This window comes from Penicillium roqueforti (genome assembly GCF_015533775.1).
Source record: "Penicillium roqueforti strain LCP96 04111 chromosome Unknown scaffold_02, whole genome shotgun sequence".
Taxonomy (NCBI): Eukaryota; Fungi; Ascomycota; class Eurotiomycetes; order Eurotiales; family Aspergillaceae; genus Penicillium; species Penicillium roqueforti.
Window position 1 is genome coordinate 1,163,268 of NW_024067566.1, and position 26,407 is coordinate 1,189,674.

At 49.9% G+C, this 26,407-nt stretch overlaps 8 protein-coding genes across 8 annotated transcripts; 4 read left to right on the forward strand and 4 right to left on the reverse strand.

Moving 5' to 3' along the window:
* Window positions 1–217: 217 nt before the first annotated feature.
* LCP9604111_1915 (ammonium permease MEP2) lies at window positions 218–1,928 on the forward strand (the record flags this gene model as incomplete). Its single annotated transcript, XM_039069334.1, has 6 exons — window positions 218–301; window positions 360–424; window positions 484–738; window positions 801–1,475; window positions 1,533–1,764; window positions 1,821–1,928. The coding sequence occupies 6 exons, from the start codon at window positions 218–220 to the stop codon at window positions 1,926–1,928; spliced, it is 1,419 nt and encodes a 472-aa protein (XP_038932042.1).
* A 611-nt stretch (window positions 1,929–2,539) lies between these two features.
* LCP9604111_1916 (U2 snRNP complex subunit CUS2) lies at window positions 2,540–4,129 on the forward strand (the record flags this gene model as incomplete). The annotated part of the gene is made up of 6 exons (XM_039069335.1): window positions 2,540–2,680; window positions 2,765–2,872; window positions 2,936–3,336; window positions 3,391–3,508; window positions 3,574–3,729; window positions 3,782–4,129. The coding sequence occupies 6 exons, from the start codon at window positions 2,540–2,542 to the stop codon at window positions 4,127–4,129; spliced, it is 1,272 nt and encodes a 423-aa protein (XP_038932043.1).
* Window positions 4,130–4,698: 569 nt separating this feature from the next.
* On the forward strand, window positions 4,699–6,501 carry LCP9604111_1917 (beta-tubulin; the record flags this gene model as incomplete). The annotated part of the gene is made up of 8 exons (XM_039069336.1): window positions 4,699–4,710; window positions 4,802–4,825; window positions 4,896–4,921; window positions 4,984–5,025; window positions 5,081–5,135; window positions 5,203–5,658; window positions 5,708–6,402; window positions 6,468–6,501. The coding sequence occupies 8 exons, from the start codon at window positions 4,699–4,701 to the stop codon at window positions 6,499–6,501; spliced, it is 1,344 nt and encodes a 447-aa protein (XP_038932044.1).
* A 367-nt stretch (window positions 6,502–6,868) lies between these two features.
* Window positions 6,869–8,303, reverse strand: LCP9604111_1918 (uncharacterized protein; the record flags this gene model as incomplete). Its single annotated transcript, XM_039069337.1, has 3 exons — window positions 6,869–7,268; window positions 7,342–7,928; window positions 8,031–8,303. 3 exons carry the CDS (start codon window positions 8,301–8,303, stop codon window positions 6,869–6,871), a joined length of 1,260 nt encoding a protein of 419 aa, XP_038932045.1.
* A 534-nt stretch (window positions 8,304–8,837) lies between these two features.
* LCP9604111_1919 (purine-cytosine permease family protein) lies at window positions 8,838–10,573 on the reverse strand (the record flags this gene model as incomplete). Its single annotated transcript, XM_039069338.1, has 4 exons — window positions 8,838–8,972; window positions 9,029–9,791; window positions 9,844–10,067; window positions 10,148–10,573. 4 exons carry the CDS (start codon window positions 10,571–10,573, stop codon window positions 8,838–8,840), a joined length of 1,548 nt encoding a protein of 515 aa, XP_038932046.1.
* Window positions 10,574–13,398: 2,825 nt separating this feature from the next.
* Window positions 13,399–15,226, forward strand: LCP9604111_1920 (putative tannase; the record flags this gene model as incomplete). Its single annotated transcript, XM_039069340.1, has 3 exons — window positions 13,399–13,787; window positions 13,848–13,954; window positions 14,013–15,226. The coding sequence occupies 3 exons, from the start codon at window positions 13,399–13,401 to the stop codon at window positions 15,224–15,226; spliced, it is 1,710 nt and encodes a 569-aa protein (XP_038932047.1).
* A 1,046-nt stretch (window positions 15,227–16,272) lies between these two features.
* Window positions 16,273–20,586, reverse strand: pmcA (putative P-type calcium ATPase; the record flags this gene model as incomplete). The annotated part of the gene is made up of 1 exon (XM_039069341.1): window positions 16,273–20,586. The coding sequence occupies one exon, from the start codon at window positions 20,584–20,586 to the stop codon at window positions 16,273–16,275; it is 4,314 nt and encodes a 1,437-aa protein (XP_038932048.1).
* Window positions 20,587–22,883: 2,297 nt separating this feature from the next.
* On the reverse strand, window positions 22,884–26,283 carry LCP9604111_1922 (nucleoporin Nup84/Nup107 family protein; the record flags this gene model as incomplete). The annotated part of the gene is made up of 6 exons (XM_039069342.1): window positions 22,884–23,266; window positions 23,319–23,446; window positions 23,497–23,818; window positions 23,871–25,892; window positions 25,942–26,185; window positions 26,242–26,283. 6 exons carry the CDS (start codon window positions 26,281–26,283, stop codon window positions 22,884–22,886), a joined length of 3,141 nt encoding a protein of 1,046 aa, XP_038932049.1.
* Window positions 26,284–26,407: the final 124 nt, after the last annotated feature.

Below are 26,407 nucleotides of genomic sequence, written 5' to 3' on the forward strand. Positions count from 1 at the left end.
TGGGACGCTGCCAGTTATTTAATTACCAGTGTTTGTCCTTGCAGGGTAGACATATCACTTTTCTCTCCTTTCACTTTCACAGCCCGGTGCGTGAAAGTATTTTCTATTTCTTCTTCTCCACCTCTCACAACGCAGGAGATCTGTATTCAGTTCTACTGAGACTGTCGTTCGCCCCCTATCACACTTGAAATAAAATTGGCCTCGCCTAGGTCTCACTATGGCTGAATATCCGGTTGCGTACAATGGCACCACCGACACTGGTGGTGACTCGCTTCATGATGACTTGAACATCTACTACAGTGTATGTTGTATACCCCATAGGAGTCAATTGAGACGCGTGCTAACTAAAGTGTGGATAGTCTGGTGATATCTCATGGGTCATTGTATCCACAGCCCTAGTGTTGCTGATGATTCCTGGAGTTGGGTATGACTTGACCCATCCCTTCCTACACCAAAGGGCTTTCACTCATCACTCGATTATAGATTCTTCTACTCCGGTCTAGCTCGTCGCAAGTCAGCACTCTCGCTGATATGGCTCTCGATCATGTCGGTCGGTGTGGTTTCATTCCAATGGTTCTTCTGGGGTTATTCACTGGCCTTCTCCCACTCAGCCGGCACCTACATCGGTAACCTCGATAACTTCGGCTTCAAGGGTGTTCTCGCCGCGCCATCTGTGGGAAGTGACAAGGTTCCCGATCTCCTGTTCGCCATCTTCCAGGGCATGTTCGCCGCTATTACGTGAGTCACTCATGCATCCATCATGGAGATACTCGGAACATCAATTGACGGTTTCTTCTTAGTGTTGCTCTTGCTGTCGGCGCAGTCGCTGAGCGTGGTCGCATGCTCCCCTGCATTATCTTCATGTTCATCTGGACCACTATCATCTACGACCCCATCGCCTGCTGGACATGGAACTCGTCGGGATGGGTGTTCAAGCTCGGAGGTCTTGACTTCGCTGGTGGTACCCCCGTGCACATTGCTTCCGGATCTGCCGCGCTCGCCTACTCCCTGATGCTGGGCAAGCGTCGTGGCCACGGAACCCACGAGCTCAACTACCGCCCTCACAATGTCACCCACGTTGTCATCGGCACCGTGTTCCTGTGGGTCGGCTGGTTCGGATTCAACGCCGGCTCTGCTCTCTCTGCCAACCTGCGTGCGGTTATGGCTGCCGTTGTCACTAACCTGGCTGCCTCCGTTGGAGGTGTGACCTGGTGTTTGATGGACTACAGACTGGAACGCAAGTGGTCGACCGTCGGCTTCTGCTCTGGTGTCATTGCTGGTCTTGTTGCCATCACCCCCGGCTCTGGATTCGTCACTCCCTGGGCTGCTTTCATCTTCGGTGTCGTTGGTGCCATTGCATGCAACTACGCTACTAAGCTCAAGTTCCTCCTTGGAGTTGATGACGCTCTCGATATCTTTGCCGTCCACGGTGTCGGTGGTCTGGTTGGAAACCTCCTGACTGGCATTTTCGCTGCGTGAGTGAACCTACTTCCTGACAGTATAGTCTGATCATAAACTAACTTCCATTATAGTGATTACATTGCGCATCTGGATGGTGTCACTGAGATCGATGGCGGCTGGATCAACCATCACTATATCCAGCTGGGATACCAGCTTGCCGACTCGGTCACCGGAATGGCATACGCCTTCTTCGGAACCTGTATCATTCTCTTCATCATGAACCTCATCCCGGGTCTTAGCTTGCGCGCACCCGAGGAAGATGAGATCATGGGTATTGACGACGCCGAAATTGGCGAGTTTGCCGTAAGTTTCATTATTCCTAAGTCGGCCACAACGCGTTCTAACATTTTACTCTATAGTACGATTACGTCGAGATCCGCCGTGATGTTGTCGATGGCGTTGAGAGCTCAGAAACTGCCTCCAAGCGCACTACTACACCCACCGGCGAGATTGACACCAAGGCTTAGATCAGACTTGATCTGACGGCTGTTCTTTCTTTAATATTAATATGAGGCAACTGCCTTCCTTCCCTTCTTTCTTCCCTTCTTTCCTTTCACGTTAATACTTCTTTTTTTCGGCGATGGCAGAGTGTCTTCAATATCTATTACCGAACTATAGATATTTGGGATACTCTCCGGAGACCAACTTTCACTTTGATAGCATTCAGATACCCAAATATCAAATTCCATTCAACCATTCCGGGCAGCAAATCAAGTTAATAGAGTAGGCAAAGCGTGACAATGTCCATAGTAGTGCATGAGTAATATTTGAGACAACCCCAGACAAAGAAGTAACCGTGAGTGGCATGCCATTGAATATGAGAATCCTATACTTTAGCCAATGATGTACTCTTACGTCGTATACTCCGCATGTTGTAGAGAGCTAGAACGCGGGATCCACCCATGTGCACCTGCCGGAGCGCCGCGCCGAGAAACACGGCGACCGGCGACCGTGTACTGAATGCGGGCAATCATCGCAAACCCTCCACGCTCCTCGCAACCCTCTGGGCACATTTTCTCTTCCTTTTATTCATCTCTCCCATCTTCCGAATAGTTTGCCCATCGATTGTTTCATCAAAATGTCCTTTCCGACCGACGTGGCGGAGTTTGATAGTGACCCGCGCATCTCGTTCTCGAGACCGGACAACAGCTTCCTACTTGAGACCAAGGATGGTCGCGAGTTCTTGTTCAATACCATCCTGAAGAGATGGGTCGAATCGGTATGTCATACACGTATTGGCACGCTGGCGCTTTGCGCTGGGCTGTTCGCCGACAATCCCCGCTAACCTGGCTTGCGACTCTAGATCGACGAGAAGCTCATCCGCCAGCAGCAAGGATACGGTCCCGAAGACCCCGAGAGTGAGATCGTTCATCCCCGCGATCGTAAGAAGCGAAAGCAGTCGCAGGAGCCGGTAAGTGTTCTGGTCATTTATGCCAACTTGGTCGCATTGAAACTGACTTCTTTCGTCTGCTAGACCGATGAGCCCAAGGTCAAGAAACCTCGCGTCAACACCGCTGTGTGGGTTACAAATATCCCCACCGACGCTACCTTCTCCGAGATTCACGAGTCGTTCAAGAAATATGGCATCCTTGCGGAGGAACTTGACACTGGAAAGCCGCGCATTGTAATGTACAACGACGAAAACGGCAATTTCAATGGCGAGGCTTTGGTCGTGTACTTCCGGCCCGAGTCAGTCACCCTCGCGATTCAGCTGCTCGACGAGACGGACTTCCGACTGGGTGTCCCCAACCCATGTGGACTGATGCGCGTCCAGGAGGCCGACTTTTCGTACAAGCGTGAACAGGAAGCGGAGCCCAAGGTTCTGACTACCAAAGAGAAAAAGAAGCTGAAGGAGCGAGCAGATCGGTTGAATAAGTATGTTTGTTGAGCATGGCAGTAGAGTGTTTCATACTGACTCGACTGTGATAGGAAACTTTCCGACTGGGGTGATGATGAGGCTGAGCTTGCCGCCAAAGCCAGACAGGCTGCCGAGGAGGCGCGCAAACATGTGGTTTTGAAGCATATGTTCACACTGGAGGAGCTTGAGGTTTGACACACCTCTTCCAAAGTTGCCTTGCGCGAATATGGAACCCAGCTGACCTGTAATTATAGGAGGATCCACTCGCCACTATTGAGATCCACGAGGACATTACCAGCGAATGCGCTAAGATTGGACCGGTGCTCAAGGTCATGGTCTGGGACGGGGAGGCTGATGGTGTTGCGACCGTCCGATTTGTGTCCGCAGCCGACGCTCGTCGCTGTGCCCAGGTAGGAATCTCAGTTCGAATCAATGTGATTGCAAATACTGACCATCTTCTAGAGCATGGACGGGCGTATCTTCTCAAAGAGAACTATTGTTGCTTACATCTGGAATGGCGAGGAGAAGTTCAAGAAGCACCGTCCCCGACGCGACAAAAAACCCGAGGATTCAGACGATGAGAATGAGCGCCTTGAGCGGTACGGAGATTGGCTCGAAAGCGGTGGAAACAAGACAAGCAAGAACCAGGAAACCGAAAATGAGAAGGCCGACAAGGACGAGACCGACAAGAGCCAGGAGACCAATAACGAGAAGGCTGACAAGAACGAGGCTGACAAGAGCCTGGAAACTGGTAATGAGAAGGTCGACCTGGATGAGACCGACAAGAGCCAGGAAATCGACAAGAACTAGCTCAACCGAACAGAAAACAGCGCAAGCAATTCCACCGAAGGAGCCCAGAACGGTGGGAACTCTGTACCAACTGAGCTAATTTCAAACAACGAGTGCTACTGAGGGGCAAGCGAATACTTCCAAGTGAAAGGAAAGCCACGCCCAACTGAACGATATCCAAACGACGAGAGCTACTGAGAGGCGCGCGAGTACTTCCACGTGGAGGGAAAGCGGCGCCCATTGAACGAATACCCAACATGTATCATATTTTTCCCAATTGAAACCATTGAAATATTATTGTACTATCTTATGTAGTTGTAGTTGTAGTGAAGTTAGTGTATATAGACATAGCAACCGAAATAGGAAGTACAAGATCACGCGCCAAAGAAACGCAAATATGGTTCGCACCTCCCCGAGTCCCGTGATGCGGCTATACCCAATCGGGCCCCCTCCCCCTGAAGTTCAGTTGTTGACTTGTTGATCCCACACACACCGCTCAACTGGCCCTCTTGCTTTCTCTTCTTCCCCATCCTCTCTGACTTGTCACCGGTCATCCTTTTTATTTCCATCTCTTTTCTAATACCTTCAAAATGCGTGAGATTGTATGTTATCCCCATCCAGACGCGTCTTTGTTTTCATATGGCCCCTGAGCCACGACCCCACTCTGAACAGATCTTTGCTAACATGCTCTAGGTTCACCTCCAAACCGGCCAATGTGTAAGTTCGACATGGAACATTCCTAGAAACATTCTTCGGCTCGTGGGACTAAACTGGAATTGGGTTATAGGGTAACCAAATTGGTGCCGCTTTCTGGTAAGTGCCGAGCCTTTTTTTCGCGTTGGGTACCAATTGACAAATTACTAACTACATTACAGGCAAACCATTTCTGGAGAGCACGGTCTCGATGGCGATGGACAGTAAGTCTAAAGATGATGGGCTTTCCGGTGGTTCACATGTCTAATATCTTGCTAGGTACAATGGAACCTCCGACCTCCAGCTCGAGCGTATGAACGTCTACTTCAACCATGTGAGTACCGCGACTGGGCATTGATTAAGCGTGCACCATCTGATCGGATTTTTTTTTCTTAATCTAGGCCAGCGGTGACAAGTACGTTCCCCGTGCCGTTCTGGTCGATTTGGAGCCCGGTACCATGGACGCCGTCCGCTCTGGTCCTTTCGGCAAGCTTTTCCGCCCCGATAACTTCGTCTTCGGTCAGTCTGGTGCTGGTAACAACTGGGCCAAGGGTCACTACACCGAGGGTGCCGAGCTTGTTGACCAGGTTCTTGATGTCGTCCGTCGCGAGGCCGAGGGTTGCGACTGCCTCCAAGGTTTCCAGATCACCCACTCTCTCGGTGGTGGTACCGGTGCCGGTATGGGTACACTCCTGATCTCCAAGATCCGTGAGGAGTTCCCCGACCGTATGATGGCCACTTTCTCCGTCGTCCCCTCCCCCAAGGTCTCCGACACCGTTGTTGAGCCTTACAACGCCACCCTGTCCGTTCACCAGCTTGTTGAGCACTCTGATGAGACTTTCTGTATCGATAACGAGGTATGAAGTGCGTCGGAAATGCTGACATGAAGAATACTGACAATTCTAGGCTCTCTACGATATCTGCATGCGTACCCTCAAGCTCTCCCAGCCTTCTTACGGTGACCTTAACCACCTTGTCTCTGCCGTCATGTCCGGCGTGACCACCTCCCTCCGTTTCCCCGGTCAGCTCAACTCCGATCTCCGCAAGCTCGCCGTCAACATGGTTCCCTTCCCTCGTCTGCACTTCTTCATGGTCGGCTTCGCTCCCCTGACCAGCCGTGGCGGCCAGTCTTACCGCCAGGTCAGCGTCCCCGAGTTGACCCAGCAGATGTTCGACCCCAAGAACATGATGGCTGCTTCCGACTTCCGTAACGGCCGTTACCTCACTTGCTCAGCTTTGTTCCGCGGTAAGATCTCCATGAAGGAGGTTGAGGATCAGATGCGCAACATCCAGAGCAAGAACCAGAGCTACTTCGTTGAGTGGATCCCCAACAACGTCCAGACCGCTCTGTGCTCCGTTCCCCCCCGTGGCCTCAAGATGTCTTCCACCTTTGTCGGTAACTCTACCTCCATCCAGGAGCTCTTCAAGCGTGTCGGCGACCAGTTCACTGCCATGTTCCGTCGCAAGGCTTTCTTGCATTGGTACACTGGTGAGGGTATGGACGAGATGGAGTTCACTGAGGCTGAGAGCAACATGAACGATCTTGTCTCCGAGTACCAGCAGTACCAGGAGGCCTCCGTCTCCGAAGGCGAGGAGGAGTAGTAAGGATTCCCCACATCATCCGGCTTTCGAACATAACGACTAACGAATTTCCCCCTATTTTTAGCCTCGCTGAGGACATTGTTGACGAGGAGGTTTAAATAAATCTCCTTTGAGATTTGTTCAAAGTAATACCCTTGTGAAGCCTACATTCTCTACCATTCGGACCGGCTTTGTGGGCGTAAGCCGCGAACCCAATTTGTTTGAGCGCTCCTAATTTACACCCTTTTTTGTCTATTTTCCTACTTGGCTTGGGTGATTTGTTCGACCCCTCCAGAATAGCACATAGTGGAAATGACTTTCAATAGCTTTTTTAATCATGTTAATTGTAGTGAAGGATTGGTGCGGCAGAAGTTCATATGGGCCAGTATACTAGAGTTCATAACTTCAAAGACTATGTCGTGGCAATCTCACATAAAAATGACGCTAAGTACACCTCGTCACAACCGATCCCTGCCTTTCTACAGTTCAATGGAAGGGACATTTCCCAGTCCGATACTCCTTGAACTCCACCAGAGTCTCCTCTAACTGCTTCCTCCCCTTCCCCTCGAAATACTTCGGTCCAATATCCGCAACACTATATCCAGTGGGATAATACTTATCCCCCTCGTCACCTGGCACAGCCCGCCCTATAGCCCGCGTCAGCAATGCCATCGGGCCCCAGCGGTTCCAGAATGTGGGCTTGACATAGTACGGCGCAGCCTCCCACTCGGTAAGGAAGAAGCGGTCGTTCTCATCCGGCTCCTCAGTGGACGAAGCGAAGCGCATGAAGTACGGTCGTGGCAGAGAGAGGTAGCGGAGGAATAGCCTGCGGGCTGTGAAGATGGTTGAGAGAAGTGCTGTGCAGAATGCGGAGGGGGGTTCGTAGCTGTTTAGTCAGTAGTTAGAGGTTAGTTGCGACCTGAACATGCAAACCAAAACCAAGAAAGAAAGAAACTTACAACATCGCCTTCCTAAGCCTATCGTCCATCATAAACGAAACAGCCTGCAACCCAGCCGGATGAAAGACCTTAGGTAGCATATAAAGCAGGACAGCAGTAGTCTGATCCGCCGTCTCACGATTCTTAATATCAGGCACCATGCATCTCACCTCATACTCATCAGCCCAAGCAGTCAACTCCTCGAGCCACTGAATCCCATCCTGGAACCCGACTTTACCAGACGGCAGTTTCTCATAGCTAATATCCAGCGCATCACCGGCACTCTTCCAGAATGTCCCGATAGCGCATCGCTCCAGGTCACTCAGCTTACGCCACTCATAGCGATCGATGAAGCGAATCGGCTGCAGCGCGAACAGCGCCAGCGTAAAGAGCATATCGTCATCGAGGATCTTACCAGAGGCCCTGTACCCGCTGTGCAGGTAGCGCGTCCGGGCAAGACCGAGACATGCGCGCATGGAAGTCGGGTTGTTGCCGACCCATTCTTGCACGAGGAGGCTGGTATCTGTGTACCGCTTCAGGGAGGTATCCGGGTTGGAGAATTGGGTTGTTTTTGCGAGGAGGCGGGATATTGAGGGGATTCCGTATGTCTTTTTTATAGTTAGAAAATGCATGTGTGGATCGGTAGATCATGACCCGGATTGTGAGTGTTTGCCCATGTGGGTGGGTTGGTAACTGGTCTTGTTTCATACCCGGAATAACGCGAATTGTAAGCTCTTGATGAATATGAATGGGAATTCGAGCTGCGCGACTTGTTTTTGGATCTGGAAGGCTTCTTCGTCGGTCATTTTGGACATTGACTCCCGTGTTGGATAGGCATATTGTTTGTGGAGCTTGCGCAGGCGTTGGAATCGGAGGCTTGTTGTTACTACCGGCCAGGCGATGAGGAGGCCTACGGCGTAGGGGAGTAGTTGGGTTGTCATACCCCCTGCTTGTAGTGAAGCCAGGGCATCGGTGTAATTCATATTGACGTGCTGGTTTGGGGATGGCACCACGACAGGGTTTTCCACGAGGTTCAAATAAGAAAGTGGTGGTGACGAGATCCACGGCACTGGCCCATTTACGTTCCCCACAAGGTTTATGTACTATTTTCTTATCATCGTACCCCGCGTATGTCAGCACAACATATATAACTAACTAGAGAAGCATGTAGTAAATATATGTATTTACTTTCTAATGTAGAGATTGTAATTGGGCAGTTTCAAACGTGGGGCCGAACACATTCCTGCGTTATCTAACAGGTGCTTAAGCCACAGTAACTATATATACATCGCACATGTATGTCACGGGTCGGAAGCACTTTGACGACGATCAGAAGCTTAAGGTCAATATAACTTTGCTTTGCATCATTTAAAACTTTATTGAAGTTCACATCAGGTCTTTACAGTTCCCATGTTATCGCTATATACTCTCTGGTTTATGTTGGGAGGATATACAATGCTCTGCCCCCACACTTTCTGGCAGATCATTATGCCAACACATGAAAAGAGTGACACACACTAGCGACCAATCAATTTGAGCTCGAAAGCCCGCAACGGTGGGAAAAACAGCATAGTGAAGCCCGCACCCAACCAGAGACCCAGATCAGCTCCGCCAGCCATCTGCGCGATGGGGCCGATATAATACGCCTGAGACTAAACTGACGTATTAGCAAGACGCAGTTAACTGGATTGGGAGTATAAAGTCTTACCATGCCGACAATTGCACCAGCCCAACCGATAAGGAAAGCAACTCCTGCTGCAATCCCCAACGGCAATTTATCGCGACAGTTCCACTGAGACCAGTCATAGCCTCTATTTCGACGGAAAATCATGTGTTCCTCGAAGACAATCACAACGAACATCATGACCCAGTATCCAATCAGAGGCAGGAAAGACTTGAACACCTCGTACAGCTGGTCCCGGCCTCCCATCGCACATGCAGCATAGATAACCGTAGCGAGAGTCGTCCAGACCGGTCGGTGAACCTTTCCAAATATCCCGCCAATCATCTGGAGGTTCATTCCCATCGAGTACGCCCCGGGAGTGTTATTAGCAACCAAGGCGAGGACATTGATAACAGCACAGAATTTCCCGAACCCCCCGAGACCGTCGTATGCTGTCATCAGCACGCCTCCGGGACTGCTGCCGTACTTGGCCGCAAGATGTGCCGAGCTGGCGATAACGGTTCCGAGTCCGATGCCCATGAGGAAAACAATCGACATGGCACTAGTGGCGGCGAAGACTGTGGCTAGGAATATCCGGGAGCTCTTCATCTGCGGCGGGAGATAGACATAGTAATCGGCGGCGAGCGGGGCCCAGGCGAGAGGAATGGACAAGGCCAGGGAGAAGAAGGTAAGTCTTTTGGCCATTAGTTGCTCTGTCGACATTGGTGTCTGGATGTTGAAGTCGAAATTTGGCCCTGCTGAGCCCACCATCACGCATATCACCAGCAGCTGTGGCAACCAGGCAACTCTGGTATTAATTAGAATATGCATTGAAGATATCCTGGGCTGCCAACACTTACCGCTCATATAATTGGAAGATTTTCATCCCAAACAGAGCCATAACCCAGCTGGAAACGGCGATGATGATAATGCCCACTATCACGGAAAGATGCCCACCAGAGACCACGGACAAAATCTGGCCACCGACGACGCTGTTTACCATACTGTACCCGATATTGGTGAAGAGGTTTAGGATAATGCAAACTTTGCTGGGGTAATAACCCATGAAATATCGGGCCACGATCTATCAAGTGCATGAGCATCCGTTCTTATAAAGTACCTTCTTTCCCTTGTGTCGTGAATCACCGATATTTCAATACGTACCAAAGTCCTGTTTCCGCTCTTCGGTCCCCATATACTTATAAAGCCAACCGTGAAATTGCCGGCTAAACATCCAAATACAGCACAGAGGGCCGCATCCCTGTAGCTGAGGCCTAAGACGAGCGTACCCATTGATCCAACAATGATATTATTTGTAGCCAATGTCATGCTAAACCACATTAACAGCATATGAAGTATGGTTGAAGGCGTTATTGGCTCTCGTTTGTTGATAGGAACGGGCTCGATTCCGCTGCTCTCCACATTTTTCAAGCTTGCAATCCATCGTTGCCATCTTGATTGCGGCACGAGGTCAGGCTTTTCGACGGAGTCATTAGAGAAGCTATTCGAGGCGGTTTTGTCGAGGTAAGACTGGCTCGGACACTCGAGAGTACTCGAGCTGTCGGCTTTTTCGATATCTTCGAGCTTCATTATCGGATATCTCGATGTGTAAGTGGCTTGTAAGGATTAAGCTGTTCGTAAACAAAAGCCTTCGATTCAAATCCACCACTAGACAGATAAATGCCAAAGAGTCTGGCGTATAGATAGGATGTCGTAGATCCACAGCTGTACAACGGTCATAAAATAGGAGGGAAATCGGTAGTTCGTATGAAATATGACGGAGGGGGGAGAGCTATGGAATGATAGATATAAGGGGAAAAATATCCAGCCAGTGCACCATCGTAAGGCCGTTAAACACTGACATCACCCTGTCTACCTAGTGAAACGGTGTAACGACCCGAGGGGGAATTAAATACATAAGCATTCCTTAGCAATCAAGGTACCAACCGAGCAGCTTGCATAAGTGTCCAATGATGAGCACTAGATTTGCATTACCGCAATACAGTCGGGAAGGAACACGCCCAGCAGATTGTAGATCATCTATCGCCTTGTAGAGAGAAAAGAACTACCCAGCTTTATCCCAAAGTGGAAGGGGCTTCATCGTGCTGTGCAATATTGACCATCCACAAGGACACCCACCAACACACATATTCGGTGGATTGGTAACCATCTCATGATACCATCAAGGGAAGGGATAGGCGCATGACAGCCACACGATGAAATAAAAGTCCCGCCGGCCCCTGTGATCCGCGATACATTTCCTGTATGGGGTAAGTGGCATGCTGGAAAGCTCCGAATATGCATGCTCTGGAATGCTGTTGATGCAAGGAATATCTATTAGCTCATGATTCTATACAATGCTCAGATTTCAGGAGGCGGGTCCGAAATAGAGGAGGAGGATGATCAGCCCAAAGCTCCGTTGAGCAAGTTCCGCGAGAAATGTAGCTTGTGATTGATGCAGGACGAATACTTCCCCGGGGATCTCGACGATTTGCTCTAGCCCTAGGAGAAAAAGGTCCGAGGGAAGGGGTACTTTTAGATAGCTCTGATTAGTTAATGTTTACTCCTATTAAGTCACTCATAACTTGACTTCATTACTATATATAGAGAGTTCCTGCGGCTATTCGGTTGTCCTCGGTATCTCTCATAGCCCATATGAGCACAAGTTGAAGTTGATACATTCTACAGAGGCTACCATGAAGGCGTGAATGGTGTTACACATCCCGCCATCTCTCACGGTCTTCTGTATTCACCTCAGAAGACTTGTACGAATGGGATCCCGAACTATGTGATATTACGTAGCCTGAGTCTTTAGCTCAGGTCATTTCCTACAAGTCCAGCTAAGCTTTCCTCCTGTCTCTTCTGACCCACAAGCCGGAATCCGTGATACGGATCCGCGAAGGCGAATTCTCCTAGCTTGCCAGGCGTTGGCGTACTGCGTGAGAGAAATGCTGATTCGTCAAAAAGGGCTTGACTTTCCGTAAGATTAGATTCCACTGCTAACATGGCGCGTTACACCCGGTATACAAGTGCTATAATATATCTAGTATCTGTCTGCTAGAGGCTTTCTAATTCGAGCTGCTAATATGAGGATGCCTAGATTCGGGGTTTCTAAGCAATTTTAAGAGCTAAGGCTTATAGTTAGCTACTTTTCTGGTTTGAATACTATTATCTAGATATTCTGGCTTTGTTCGTACACTAGGAATGAATATATATCGTCTGTCAATAGGAAACTCGATTATTATATGTCGCTTCTTTATTGTGGCCAAGAGCGAGATTGGTGTAAGACGAAAATATACCTTGAGGACATAAAGTATTCGATTTAAAGATCCAAAATTTTCAAAGGAAGCACAAGAAGGGAAATGAGAGCAGTTGATCTAGTCTTTCTGTCGGGAAAGAACAGTCAAGACACTGAGAGCCTTGAATTTACGCTGTCTCTCTGTTTCTCTTCTCGATCTACCAATATGCTCCATCAAACGTGTCTCATCTCATTTGGTTTTCTTCACTTGATCTTCCTTTCACCTACACAATACCCTTGTCCATACTGAACTTACAATGGCATCTGCCGATCCACCGTCCATATTTCAACCCAGAATACGCGATGGCATCGTTGTGTGGATTGGTTGTTGAGAGGATCAGCTAGGAGCATGACTTGGTTGTGAGTCTCAAGGGCTAGACGATTATTTTAAGGGTACCTAGATTATTGTGTCATAGTATCACTGGGGCCTTTGATGAATGGTTTTCTTGTCCATTCTGATCAAGATAGCCAGCTGTTTAAATTGTTCGGGTTCGGATTCGGGTGCGGTATAAAAACCTGGGAGAATATGCGTGCAATTTGTGCCTCGGGAATATCTTCCGTTTATGAACTAGTGTATTACAGGGTATACGACTACTGTGGAGAGTGGTCGATCTTTTTCTAGTCCTGATCCACTGAAACCCTGCATCACCCCGCGAAATCTTGGATAAATTAAAGAGGAGAGGCACTCGAGGTAGGTAATAGGTCAGATTTTTCAGTTCCGGAGCCTTATATCTGCTACACTGAATGATATCACAACAGCTCAGTGAGTATACGACGGTAAGTGTGTCGACAGGTGGACTGACCTATACACCTCGGGAGTCACCGACCCGATACCCCTGGAGTGGAGATATGCGGAGCAGCAAGCTTCTGATAGAACAAGTTAGAATAGACCTCCTTGCAGAATCCGAGAACCATTCGTATTCGTGGAAAGTTGAGACCAACCCAGCTTCCCCACAGGTCTGTGGAGAGAAGCGGCATAGCATTTAGCCCAATGCCAATCCCCGAGGTTGCCCCGGTTCTAAGGCCGCTTGTCGCTGCTATAGATAAAAAGATTCCATTCCTTCTGTCTGGGGTTCTATTATATCTCCCTTGACATAGTTGAGAGAGTGCAGACATCATGCGGTATTCTCTATGGGCCTCTACGCTTGTGCTGGCTTCGGCTGCCGCCACAACAACTTCACTGAGTGATATATGTACAAGTGCATATGCGAAGAAGGCGTTGCCAGTGGATCAACTCCAGGGAGTTACCGTTGATCCCTCTTCCATTTCCACGAGTCTCGTCACCAACTTCACTGCCAGCAGTATATTCTACCCTACCACGACCTTCGATTACTGTAATGTGACTTTCGCCTACTCCCATGACGGCATTGAAGGGGATATTGTTCATGTGCAATACTGGCTTCCAGCTCCAGCACAGTTCAAAAACAGATATGTGTCTACAGGTGGAGGTGGTTGGTATATTAACTCGGGCACTCAATCGATCCCTACTGGAGTTATCGTTGGCGGGTACGTATTTACTCGTATCAATTTGGTGGCATGAATGTCTGACTGACAGATTACATAAAGTGTTGGCGGATTGACCGATGGAGGATCAGGAAACTTCGATGCCGCATTTAGTTCCGTTGCTCTCTTGGCAAATGGAACTATCAATTGGCAAGCGACGTACATGTTTGGTAATACCTTCATACTTCCGAAACTCACAGCTTACGGGTCAGCTAACATAAGAAACAGGCTACCAAGCCCAGCACGAGCTCGCTGTATTGGGCAAAGCGCTCACGCGAAATATTTACAACGTACCGTCCAGCGAGAAGATTTACTCCTACTATCAGGGTTGTTCCGAGGGAGGCCGTGGCGGATGGAGCCAGGTCCAACGGTTCCCCGAGCAGTTCGACGGCGTAGTCGCCGGTGCCCCAGCCTTCCGCTGGGCACAGCAGCAAACCAATCATTTGACGGGCAACGTCATCGAGAAAACTCTTGACTACTACCCGCCCAGCTGTGAGCTCGAGAAGATCATGAACATGACTGTCGCAAGCTGCGATCCCCTGGACGGCAAGACGGACGGTATTGTATCGCGCTCCGACTTGTGTTTGAAGAATCTAAGCTGGGATTCCATCCTGGGCGCTTCTTACTCGTGCGATGCTGTCACCGGCTCTGCCTACGTGAGCGCCACACCTGCGCAGACAGGCAATGTATCTGCCAAAGCCATCGAGGTCGTCAAGGCCTTTTGGAAGGGTCTTCACGACTCCGACGGCAAGCGGGTTTACTTCAACTACCAGCCTGGTTCGACTTTCGACGATCTTGTGAGCGCATATGATTCTACCACCGACAGCTGGAATCTCGATATAAGCAGTCTCGGCGGGACGTGGGTTGGCTTATTTATCGATCTTTTGCAGGAGTCCAACATTCCCAGCTTGGATGGCGTGACCTACGATACCCTCAAGGAATGGATAGTCCTTTCCCAAAAGAAGTACGGGGATATACTCCAGACAACATACCCAGACTTATCGGACTTCCAAGCCGCCGGTGGAAAAGTCATCCACGTCCACGGAGAGCAAGACTACTCGATTCCGACCGCTTCTTCAGTCCGTTACTGGAACTCGGTTAGGGAAGTTATGTTCCCCAACAAGTCATACAAGGAAGGTGCCGCCGCTGTCGATGACTTCTACCGACTGTTCCTCATTCCCGGCGTGGGACACTGTGCCACCAACGATTACCAATCCGGTGCGCCATGGCCACAGACAACTCTGCAGACTCTTATTGGATGGGTTGAGAATGGCACGGCGCCAGCGACACTCGCTGGATCTGGTGAGATTGAAACAATGTGTCGTTGGCCTCTTCGCCCGCTTTGGACTTCAAATGGCAAGAAGTTCCAATGTGTGTATGACCAGGAATCGATTGATAGCTTTAGTTATGATTTGGATGCGTACAAGCTTCCTGTGTACTAAGAAGTACCTTGTCAAGTGAAGCTTGATTCTATTTGATGAGATCACTGCCAGCTCTTTCAATCAACAGCTGAACTTCAACCTGTTCTATTCAATCTTTTCTGTGTATTTTTATTTATCCCCATGCCCTACCTCCTTAACCTCATATTTGAGTATTAACCTCATATTTGAGTACTCCGTACTAGTGCAAGTGATATACATACTCCACCATGGTTGGCCAATAATTGAAGACCCGCATTTCGCGCAATGTGGGGTTCGAACACCCGACATGACTGGCTGATACTGCACGTGACTTCCGAATAGCGTAGGACCAATTATACGCTATCAAAAAGACCCACACCCGTATAACCTCAACAAGGACCTGTAAAAGAAAAAAAAAATAGGTAGCTTCTCTTTGATTGAGCGTGTCATCCTTAGTGCAGGGGCCATGCTAATCTTCTCTGTATATTTTCATTTGACCATATGCCCCGAAGGGCGAAGGGACATCCTTATAGTTCAATATAACCTGCATTCTGGGCATAATTATACCGCCTACGGGGTTGGAATTGGGCAAACTTGAGGAAGGCAGGTTTGTATGTTAACAAGTGAGGAAGGAGTGACAATACGTTCAGGAAAGCCTAATAAAAGTGAGACTAAACTACAAACTAGTAAGAGAATATGAAGATCAATATACTAAGAAAGAAATAGAGGGAAAAAACATGGTATCTTCAGATCTTTGAGCATTTTACAATCAAGTATAGTAAACGAAAAAGAAAAGGAAAATGCTAGATGGCACCGGAGCCTTTGCGTGCGCCGAGATATCCAAAACGAGAAAGGCCAGCCTGGCCGCCAAACCCAAATGCAAATGATTGTATGAAGCCCAAAAGTACAAAAGTAGTCTATGCTTAATTTTCAACAGCGTTACGCCGAATCACCCATTTCCAGACACCGAAAATAGAGCAGCAGAGTTGAGACGAGGGAATATAGGGGCATAATGAATTAAACATGTCCCCGTCGATCGGGGAGGAGAGAAAGGAGTAGAATATAAGAAAGGCGAGATGGAGATGAACTCAGACGTGCGACTGACTGAGACTCGATCTCGATCTCGAGCGCTGAGACAAGGACCGACGGCCACGGCTGGAGGGCGCGCGGTCCGGCGGAGCATGCTCGAAGAACGGAATCAGATCTGGGTTCTGACTCGGGGGTGTCTTGGAGTCAGGGGAGTACTCGTTCAGGATGCGATCATCGGCAGCGGTGTCTGGGTGGATCTCAATGCCTGGCTCGCGATCAAGGCCGCTGTGAGGGCCCCCGTTGGTTGGGAAAGTGACTTGTTCGGGCTCATCGTGGCCTCGCTCGATCGGAGACCATCCGGCAATACTGCCGGCAACGATACCTGCCATGGCAGCGGCGGGTCCGAATGTCGAGTTCGAGCGCGACCGTGTGTTGCGTCTGGAACGAGACTCTGGGGTGGTCGGCTGTGGGCTGCCGTTGTCGTTTTCGTGGTCATTGTCGCCATTCGGTGTGGGTGGCGTGGAGGAATCACGCGAGCGGGAGCCACTGCGGGACCGAGGAAGGAATTCCTGAGGGTGCTGTAGCTTGTGGCGGAGGTGTCGCAGACGGCCACCGCGGACGCGCTTGAGGAAGGCGAGCTGGTCGCGGATCTCTTCCAGAGCGGGGTTCCACTCGTAATTGCGATCCTCGTCTGAGATGACCAATGCGGGACCCTTGTTGCGATTCCAGAAGTGAGGAATAAGTCTCGAGATGAATTCATCCGGAATAAGACGAATGATCACAGCGATGGGTATGGAGATTGCTCCGAGCACAAGACTCACGGCCCACTGCGAGCCTTCGTTAAGACGCTTGACGGAGAAAGCAGCGCCACCAAAGAAGATGATCAAGATTTGACCCCCAATAATGATGATCTGAATACCAATGAACCAACGGTTTCTCAAAATACCTTCCAAAATGTTGAGCTTGTTGTCAATACGACGGGAGTTGTACTGGTTGAAAATCTGCATAAACACGAAAGTGTTGAAGACCACGGTCTGCAAATGGCCGCTATCCCAAGAGAAAATCTTATCTCCGGCGAAATTCAGAACGAAAGTTACAACCAGCTGGTAGATGGACTGTCCAATGATCATCTTCCACATTGTCAGAGTGATGAGTGGATCGGATTTCGACTCGGGTCTGCGGTCAAGCACTGTTTCTGTAGGAGGGTCTGTCGCCAAAGCGAGAGCGGCAAACGTGTCCATGATCAGATTGACCCACAGCAACTGCACTGCGCTGAGCACGGAGTCCTCATTATCACTAGCGACTGCAGAGACGAAGGTCAGAATGACGGCGGTGATGTTGACAGTGATTTGGAACTGAAGGAACTTCTTCACGGCGTCACAGACAGTGCGACCCCATGCCATAGCCTTGACAATCGATGAGAAGTTGTCATCCATGAGAATAATGTCGGAGGCCTCTTTGGCAACTTCGGTACCAGTGATACCCATTGCAAAACCAACATCGGCATTCTTGAGGGCAGGGGCGTCGTTAGTACCATCTCCAGTGACAGCAACAGTCTCTCCAAGCTTCTTGAGTTGATTGACCAGAATCTTCTTATCTTCCGGGCTAGAGCGGGCGATGACCTGGAGTCTTGGGATGATTTGGTTCATTTGACGTGTGCTCAGCTTGCGGAATTTGGGTCCCTCAATGGCGATACCGCCAGGTGTGTAGATACCACACTCCTGGGCAATAGCCTTGGCGGTCATAATGTTATCACCAGTCACCATTCTGACAAACACTCCAGCACGTTGGCAAGTATACACTGCCTCGGCAACACCGGCTCGGACAGGATCCTGAATACCGAAGATTCCCAACATTGCCATGTCCTTGAAGATAGGTTCGAAGACTGCCTGGGTATCATCGGTTTCCGAAGTAGGGGCTCCACGAGGTGGCCATTGATCGAAGTCACGGTAAACCAGCGCAATGCATCTGAGAGAACGAGTGGCGTAGGTGGTCATAATGCTGTCCAGTGCAGTCCTGTTCTCATCGGTGACAGGAGTCTCCGACAGAGTGTCAGTGGGGTCTTGGACGATACGAGTCGACTTGTGGGATAGAATTTCCGCGGCACCCTTAACTAGCATTCGGTATTTTCCATTCTCCAGCTGCGTCACGACTGCCATGCATTTGCGGCCAGAATCGAACGGGAACATCTGGACGACCTTGCCATTTGCTCTCGCTTCGCCAAGGGGCCCCAATCCAAGGTAATCCCTAGCGAAAGTCAAGAGAGCAGTCTCTGTCTTGGATCCGACGTACGTCTTGACTCCATCTGTCTCACCTTCAAATGCGGTTGAGTTGTAGACAATGGACTTGAGGAGGACATCCTTCACCGACGGTGATAGGGAAGAGACAAAATCCGAGGGAGTGATTTCACTCTGATCATCGCTCGAGACACCAGAATACTTGCCGAACCGAGACGTGGTACCCAACGTCGCAGCCACTGCAGTCATTTTATTCTCCGTCAAGGTTCCAGTTTTGTCCGAGCAAATCGTGGTAGCGTTACCCATAGTCTCGCAGGCTTTGAGGTAGCGAACCAAGTTGTTGTCTTTGAGCATTCGGGTTGTAGCAAAGGCGAGAGCGAGCGTGACGGCCAGTGGTAGGCCTTCGGGTACCGCGACGACGACAATTGTGACAGCAACAATGAAAATCTGCAGGAATGCTTGACCCTTGGCGTCCGGACCACCCGCGATGTCCTTAAGACGAACCAAAAATTTGATGAAGAGAACCACAAACAGCAACAAACCAGAAGCGAGGCCGAGCTTGGCAATGTACTCGGCCAACTTGTTGAGCTTCGTCTGCAAAGGCGTTGTTTCGCCCTCCTCTTGGAGGGACATCATCGTCCGGCCGAGGGTTGCGTGTGTACCGGTAGCAGTGACCACGAACGTGCCGACGCCCTCGGAGACCTTGGCACCAGAAATGATGAAAGGATCCATCTTCTTCAGGTCTTCGTTTTGTTCCATTGTTTTATACACTTCATCGCCGGGGGTTTTGCGGAGAACGTCAGACTCGCCAGTGGCCGAAGATTCGTCGCATTTGAGGTCGTAACCATCGATCAAGATCCCATCAACTGGGACCATATCACCGGGTTCCAAAAACATCACATCGCCAACCAAGACGTCGTGGACAGAAATTTCCTCGGTTCGGCCGGATCGTTTTACCTTGACCTGTCGATTCTCTTTCTTTTTGTTGAGTTTTGCGAACTGTTGTTCCTTTTGCCAGTCATTGGCTGCACCGACCACCACCACGATAATAATGGCCACGAGAATGGCCAAACCTTCGACCCACTCGACGCCAGGTTCGTCGGGATTTGCTGGGTGGAGCGATTGCGGAATTCCCACAGCAAGTGAAACTATAGCCGCAATGGTCAATAAGATCAACACCTTGTCGTTGTAGGCAATCCATGCCAGCTCCCAGATCGTCTTCAATTTCCTCTCTGGAAGCCTATTATCGCCGTAGATACGTCTGCGATCGACGAAATTCTCTCCGTTGTGCTGCGTTATGACGGAACCCTCGGTCGTGGGTGGCGGTGGTTTAGTCGGAGAGGCAGACTTGGGCATGTTGGTTCCCGAGGCAGGTGTGGTGGGTGTGACCACCTCGTCAAAGCTGACAGTTCCGTCCAGGTTTGTCTCATCCACACTCAAGCCACTTTTTATATCAGTCCGGAGCCCTTTTTCCAGTCCTCGCAGGCCTCCCAACGCATGGAAGGCGCCAAAGCTCTTCGGATTGAGAAGCTTGTTCAGCTGACCAGGGGAAAAGGCAAACTTGTTATCCTCGACCTCAAACTCGTCTTCGCGGCCGGGGTCTGGGGACAGGGGATCCTCATCGTGAACGCCGTTTGTGGCGGGACTTTTAGGCGAATCGGATGCGGATTCCTGAGATGATGAGGGCACATATGTGTCGCCGCCGTAGGTGCTCGATGTTTGGTTGGTCTCCTCCGACTCCAACGAGTTGCCTCTCGAGCGTGTTCCAGGGACGGAAAGGAAGTTGGAATGTGTCTCGGCCGCCTTCGTCTTGGGCGATGAGATGTTGTGAGGTGAGGTTGGCCGGCTCTCTCGGTCCCGAGCTTCGGAGGATGCATTGGAGCGAATTGATGCTGTGGAATGCATATCCGTAGAAGAGGCACTGCCATTGCGACTGCCATTGCTTAGCAGTGCGGTTGTATCGGGGGCATGTGCGTTATCAGTGTACATCCGTGATCCTCCCGAGCGGATTTGTAAAGGCGTGTATTCGTTATCCGGGGGGTTCACGGCCGAGGTGTCGATAGTAATAGTCGGCGCGCGCTCCCTGCGCAGGGTTGACGATTGGCCGGGCTCATCTTTTGAGCGTGGGTCGGACATTATGGGAGTGTCTATTCAAGGCGCGATTCACGCGTTGGCACCCGGGTTTGTATATGGGGTCATATGGATCAGGAGGAATAAGTGTCCAGAGAATGATAATAACTCCCTAAACTCCTAAACTCCTAAACTGTCCAGGGTTGAAGATGAGGTAAGGGTGGGAAAAGTGTGAAAGTGTAAAAACAAGCTTGGAAGATAGGAGGCAAGCCCAGGTAATAATCGCCCCCGGACAGACGTCAAGTCAAACCTCTATCCACTCCGGTCGAGAACTTCCTAATGCAATTGATTTACTTTCGTTACTCCGTACGGAGTATTGGCTTTCTTCTTTTTTCTTAACTTCTCCACTTTGGGGGGGAGACCCGCTAGCACAGCCCCTACTGTGATTCTGCAGATGCGATGTAGATATGTGATGTACCCTACTTGATATATGACCTGGACGTGCTATTGTTCATTGATAAGAAGGCAGGGGAATTCTCCATGACAGTGAGAATATTTCCAGGACATTTCCATGGGTAATCGGATTATGAAGGAGCAAATACCGCAGCGATGCACCAATACCAAGCTATATAGCGTCTGCACTGCCTCATTTGCCAAGACATGAAAACATGCCCGAAATCCCGATTCGGCAAATTAGGGGGGACGGCGAAAATAAAAGAAAAGAATTCAAGGCACGAACTTGGAGAATCTGCATAACTGGAGATCGAGTGGGAATTAAAGGAACAGCATCGTACATTAAAGCCCAAACATCCCTTTATGTCCGAGCTAGTTGTCTTTTAATATGCCCTTGCCAAAGTGGTGACGTCTCCTATTTATATGATCGACGTGGACTCCGTACCGGCACGGAGTCCGACTGTAGCAGGTCCAAGACTTGTTTTCTTTTGTTTTGATTGCTGTACAATATAAAATCAAACTCTGATTCCCGGAACTTGACGGACCAGATCTCCCTAACTGGTTTGGCCAAGTACGGACATAACCCGCTATTACAGCTCACACCACATACGCCACACTCAGACCATTGATCCTTGCATCGTACGGCATATCAATTGACTACTCTGTATGGAGTCTCTGTATGGAGTCTCTGTATGGAGTATGAACTATGAAGTATGGAGTACGATGTACTAGATTAGCTCGAGGTACAAAGCTTAGAACTGTCACATGGACATAAAGTAGGTGTAGCTCTGTAAATCCGAATCCGGCATATAGCTACGGAGTACATTATACAATATATACTTCAATAATTTCCCGTCTCCGAGTAACACATAGAACACATAGTTCAGCAAAAGATAACACCGAATCAGAAACCCCTAAAACAAGCCAAACCAACAATTCCAATCCCAATTCCAATGCCAACATTCGCCACCTCTCAAACCACAAAACCCAATCAAACCCAGAAGCCTCAAAAGTTGGGAAACATCCCAACCAACAAATACGGCCTCACCGCCGTCTTGCCCTTACAACATGTACCCAGCACCAACCTCCCCCCACCCGACCCCATTTAATATTTCCAGTCTCCGCAACCCCAATCGCAGAAACCCCACTAGCACAACGCATCAACGCCCATACCCATGCACGCACGCACCACCCGAACAGACATACCACTCACGAGCATCCCAATTCAGGCTCGCAATCAAACGCCACCGGTTCCCGTTTGAATCCTGGGTACTTCGACGATAAGACATTCCTCCTCGCTGGCTTGTTGCATGATATTCGGACCGCCGAGGCTAATATCACCAGGCTGGGCTTTGAGTACCTCCGCGGCGTGTTGGCATTGCGTGTCTTGCAGAATGGTACAGAGTCCATCATAGCTCCGGTGCGGTGATGGCCCCGTGTTAATGAATGGGTGAGTAAAGCGGACGCTGTCATTCGATACTAGGATTTGTCTCTGGTTTGTAATATCATGGCTGTGGGACGGTTGCTGCAGCTAGTACGGAGTACCGATCTCGGTATATAAATTCTTGATGTTTATAGGTTGATGTTTATAACTATCTGTGAGTATGTCAATTCTCATATCTATGTTAGGTTTCGAAGCATTGACCTCACTTTATCTTGAACTTTGACTTGACTTTGAATCTCTGAATGTTGTACGAGATGTTTCTCAAACCTAATTTCCTCTGATATATTGTTGACAAACGATGTTGATGCATTCGTAGATGTCCTATCGACATGTAGTTGTAGAAAAATGAAGTAACCTGTCCCCCTTCCATGTTCGATCCAGTTTCCTTCGTATCAAGCCTCGCCGTTAAAAGACTAAAACCACTCAAATCCCATGCTAATGTACACAGAACAAATCGCCGCTAGATCTACTGCTCCCGGTTTACGGACGACACGATCCCAAGTCTCTTCTTTTCTTCTTCGGAGATCGTCACATCCCAGATCTTCAATTCCTGGCCCTTTTCGAAGGTGTTGTGGTCCATTGGGGACTTGCGCTGGCTGGAGTCCCGGATAACCAAGGCCTTGCTCGATAAAGCGAGCGCGTCCACAAGCTCGGCCATGCGTCGGGACTTTGTAAAGGCACGAGTGATGTGCTCGTAGTTTGCAACCCAGATAGACACAATCATGCAGGATGTCAATAGGTCGTGCCGCTCGAGGGCGTGACTGGCGTAGTACAACGCGTTATGCCAATCGAGAATCAGCTCTGGAATGTAGGTCGTCCGAATGTGTTCGAAGTCTTTTTCTTCCTCGGCTATAGAACCAATTAGTCTTGAGATTCCAATGCCGTAACATCAAGTACATACCATCGGTAGATATGGGTAGCCAGTCTTCGGCGACCACTGCTCCAACCCATTCCTCTAGAATACTGACGCATTCGTTCATGTCTTGACCCATGTTCTGCAAGGTACCCGAGTCACGTCGACGTTTGGTCCTAAATTGATTAGCTTTGGCAATGAGATGAATAGGGAAGGGAAAACTCACTTGGACATCTGCTCGTGCACCAGTGCGAATTGCTCCACGGCATCAAACCCAAGAGCCAGACTCTCCAGATCTAGAACTCTATGAGCCCTGTAGTATGCCGAAACTAGTGCAACGTTGTTGGAGCCGGAAAGACTTGCGGAAAGACTTCGCCGGTGGAGACTGTTTCTCTTTGATTTAGTGGGGCTAGTTGGTGTAGTTGCCTCGGTCTGTAGCCCTTCTTGTGGAGGCATGGAAATGATGTCGGATCCGAATTTGTCAATCGAGATATCAGCCAACCGAATACGGAAACTCAACTCGCGAGCAGCGGCAAGCTTATCAGCAACTAGTAAAGTCAGTTCGGTTGGATTCAAACACTAGGAGGAACAACAACATACGGAAGAACTTGCGATACAGCCAGGATCCAAGATCGCAAATCTTATCCCACTGTCCATCTATGTAGCGAAGCCACTCCAGACTGCGAATCATCCTGTCATCTTCCGGAGCGACAGAGTTCCCAATCAAGTCGGTCTTGGGTGACACTAATGTCCGGGAACCGTCAGGTCGTCGCAGCACCCTCGAATAGCCAGTGACTCCTCTAGAATGTTCAATCGCAGGGACATGTTCTTTCACCCACGCCCATTGAACATCAAGAACAGTTTCCATGTTAATATGATGTTTCCGTGCGAGTCGAACTTGTTGTATCTTCTCTTGTGGGTCAACGATTTCAATAAGAATCTTAGCTAGAATTTCGTGTCCCATCTGTGCGGGGAGGAGAGAGACGTAAAGTGGGACAAGGTGGAATAGACCCCTGTCTTCCAGGTTGGCGATATGCCCAGCCACGATCACTGACGCCGTTTCAACGAAATGGGAATCCACGCGGGCGTATCCCCTTTCACTAGCCACAACGTAGACATGAGCTGCAATCCTGAGAGCTTCTTCGTCATCGGCAGCTATGAGGAAAGATTCATCTACTGGCTTGCGCACAATCTCTGGAATCACAGAGGTATTCCCGTATTTATCGGCGCTGACTTGAGATACAGCCTGAGCAAGAGCAGTGAAGAATGTATCGTAGCCTTTGCTAAGAATCGTGGCCTGGATGTTGCGGAACGGATTACGCGCTTCGCCGCTAACCCGGTCGTTGCCCTTGAGATATACAAGGAACTTTTGAAGTTCTGCGTGCCCAGCTGGTTCCGGCTTGAATGCCACAGGGGTATTGGGGGAGTGGCTGAGTTTCCGCTGGAATTGTTTGCAGAATCCCTGGTAGCGTGAGAGCACGACACGGTTGAAGTACACGTAAAGGAAGTCGTCCCAGCTCCGGCAGACGCTGGCTGCAGCATCGGTTTCGCCACAAAGCAGGGCGTAAACTGCTCGTTGAAATTCATCGGTATTGGGGTCGCGTGTTAGCGCAGAGCAAGCGGTGCGCCATGCATCTTGGGCTCGACTGTTCATCAAACGCGTGTGGCCATCGTCAGATGGGTATCGAGTACTTGCCGACTTGGGATCCACACTAGAGCCGCACATGCTGACGGCCCTCCATCCTTCCAGACGACTCTCTGCCCATTCGCGAATCTTAGTCCAGTTTTCGCCCTGTCTGAGCATCTTCCAGCATGTTATCCAGGTGGCGCGCTCGAAGAATTCGTCCTCCTTCTCTAAACCGTGCTTCTGACGAGTGAGAGCATCGGGATCGAGCTGAGTGACTAGCGGTTTTTGATCGCCTTTGCTCAGAAGCGAGCGCGAGATGCCCGGGTCATTGGGTTCGAGGGGCTGTGGCCAGGCGCGCAGACGTTTGTGACCCTTGATCGATTCTTTGGTATAAAGCCAACCGGTTGTCCACAACCCTTGGCCCCTTCGCGATTGTTCTTCCATTTCTGTGATCAGGGTGTCAAACTGCTGGCTTTCGGTCTTAGATGTCTCTTCCAACCATCGCATTGCAACCACGCACTCAAGGCCATATTGGTCAGCATTAAGGAACTCTTCCCACATCTCGCGATCGGTTGAGTAGCGGTGAAGGTTCTGGAAAGCTGTCTGTCGTCCTGCCTTGTAACTAGCCCGGCTAGAGGGGTCGTCAATGCTGATCAGGTTGAGCAGGAGGCGCCAAGTGTCGGCCTCAAGTTGCAACCGCCGTATCTCCTCGTAGCTTTTGTGCTCTTGCGACCCGCTTGATCGGAAGCCTGTCTTTGTCCGGTCCACGATTTGTTGTGTCTGGATTTCCTTGATCGCATTGTTCGCAATGTCGCGATAGCTCTGTACAAGCTTGTAAGCTGCCTGGGCACTGTTGAAATCGTCGGTTGAATTGGCGCGCTTGAACTGATCCAGCTTATCGGCGAATGCTTCGATCTGGCGAGTGACGCGGTCCGCTGTCCGGCGAAGGGGGTGCAGCGCCTCCTGGGCGCCCGCCGCGGTGAACAGCGGGGTGTCTGGGACAGAGTTTAGTAAATGCGATCTAGACATAGATCTTGAGCTAACCTTGAGATTTGCCCGACACGCCAAAGACAGACGGCTCATCAGAAACATCGGACCCGGTGTCCGATACGGTGTCGCCCTCTGTATCTCCGTCCATGTCCTCATCTTGGTCTTCCGATTGGTCTTCCGACTGATCTTCCGATTGATCTTCTGATTCTTGTTCCTCATCCTCCAATTCTTCATCGTCATCGAAAGATTGTTGCGAATCATCGTCAATAGTGATGACCTCAGTTTGGCGCTGGGCAACCTACACAAAGGATTAGCACATAAACAAATAGCCAAGATCAAGGACAACGAACTCACCGGTGTGAATGACCCGGCGGCCGATCGAGTTAAAGGCGCCATGATGGGAGACTTGGTTAGAAGGGAGGAGAGAGGAGCTCTGTGGAATAAGTTGTGTTTGTCTCTTTTGGTTTTCGTGACTGACTAACCCGAACAGGACTAGCGGCAACCCCCGAAGCTATTTCAA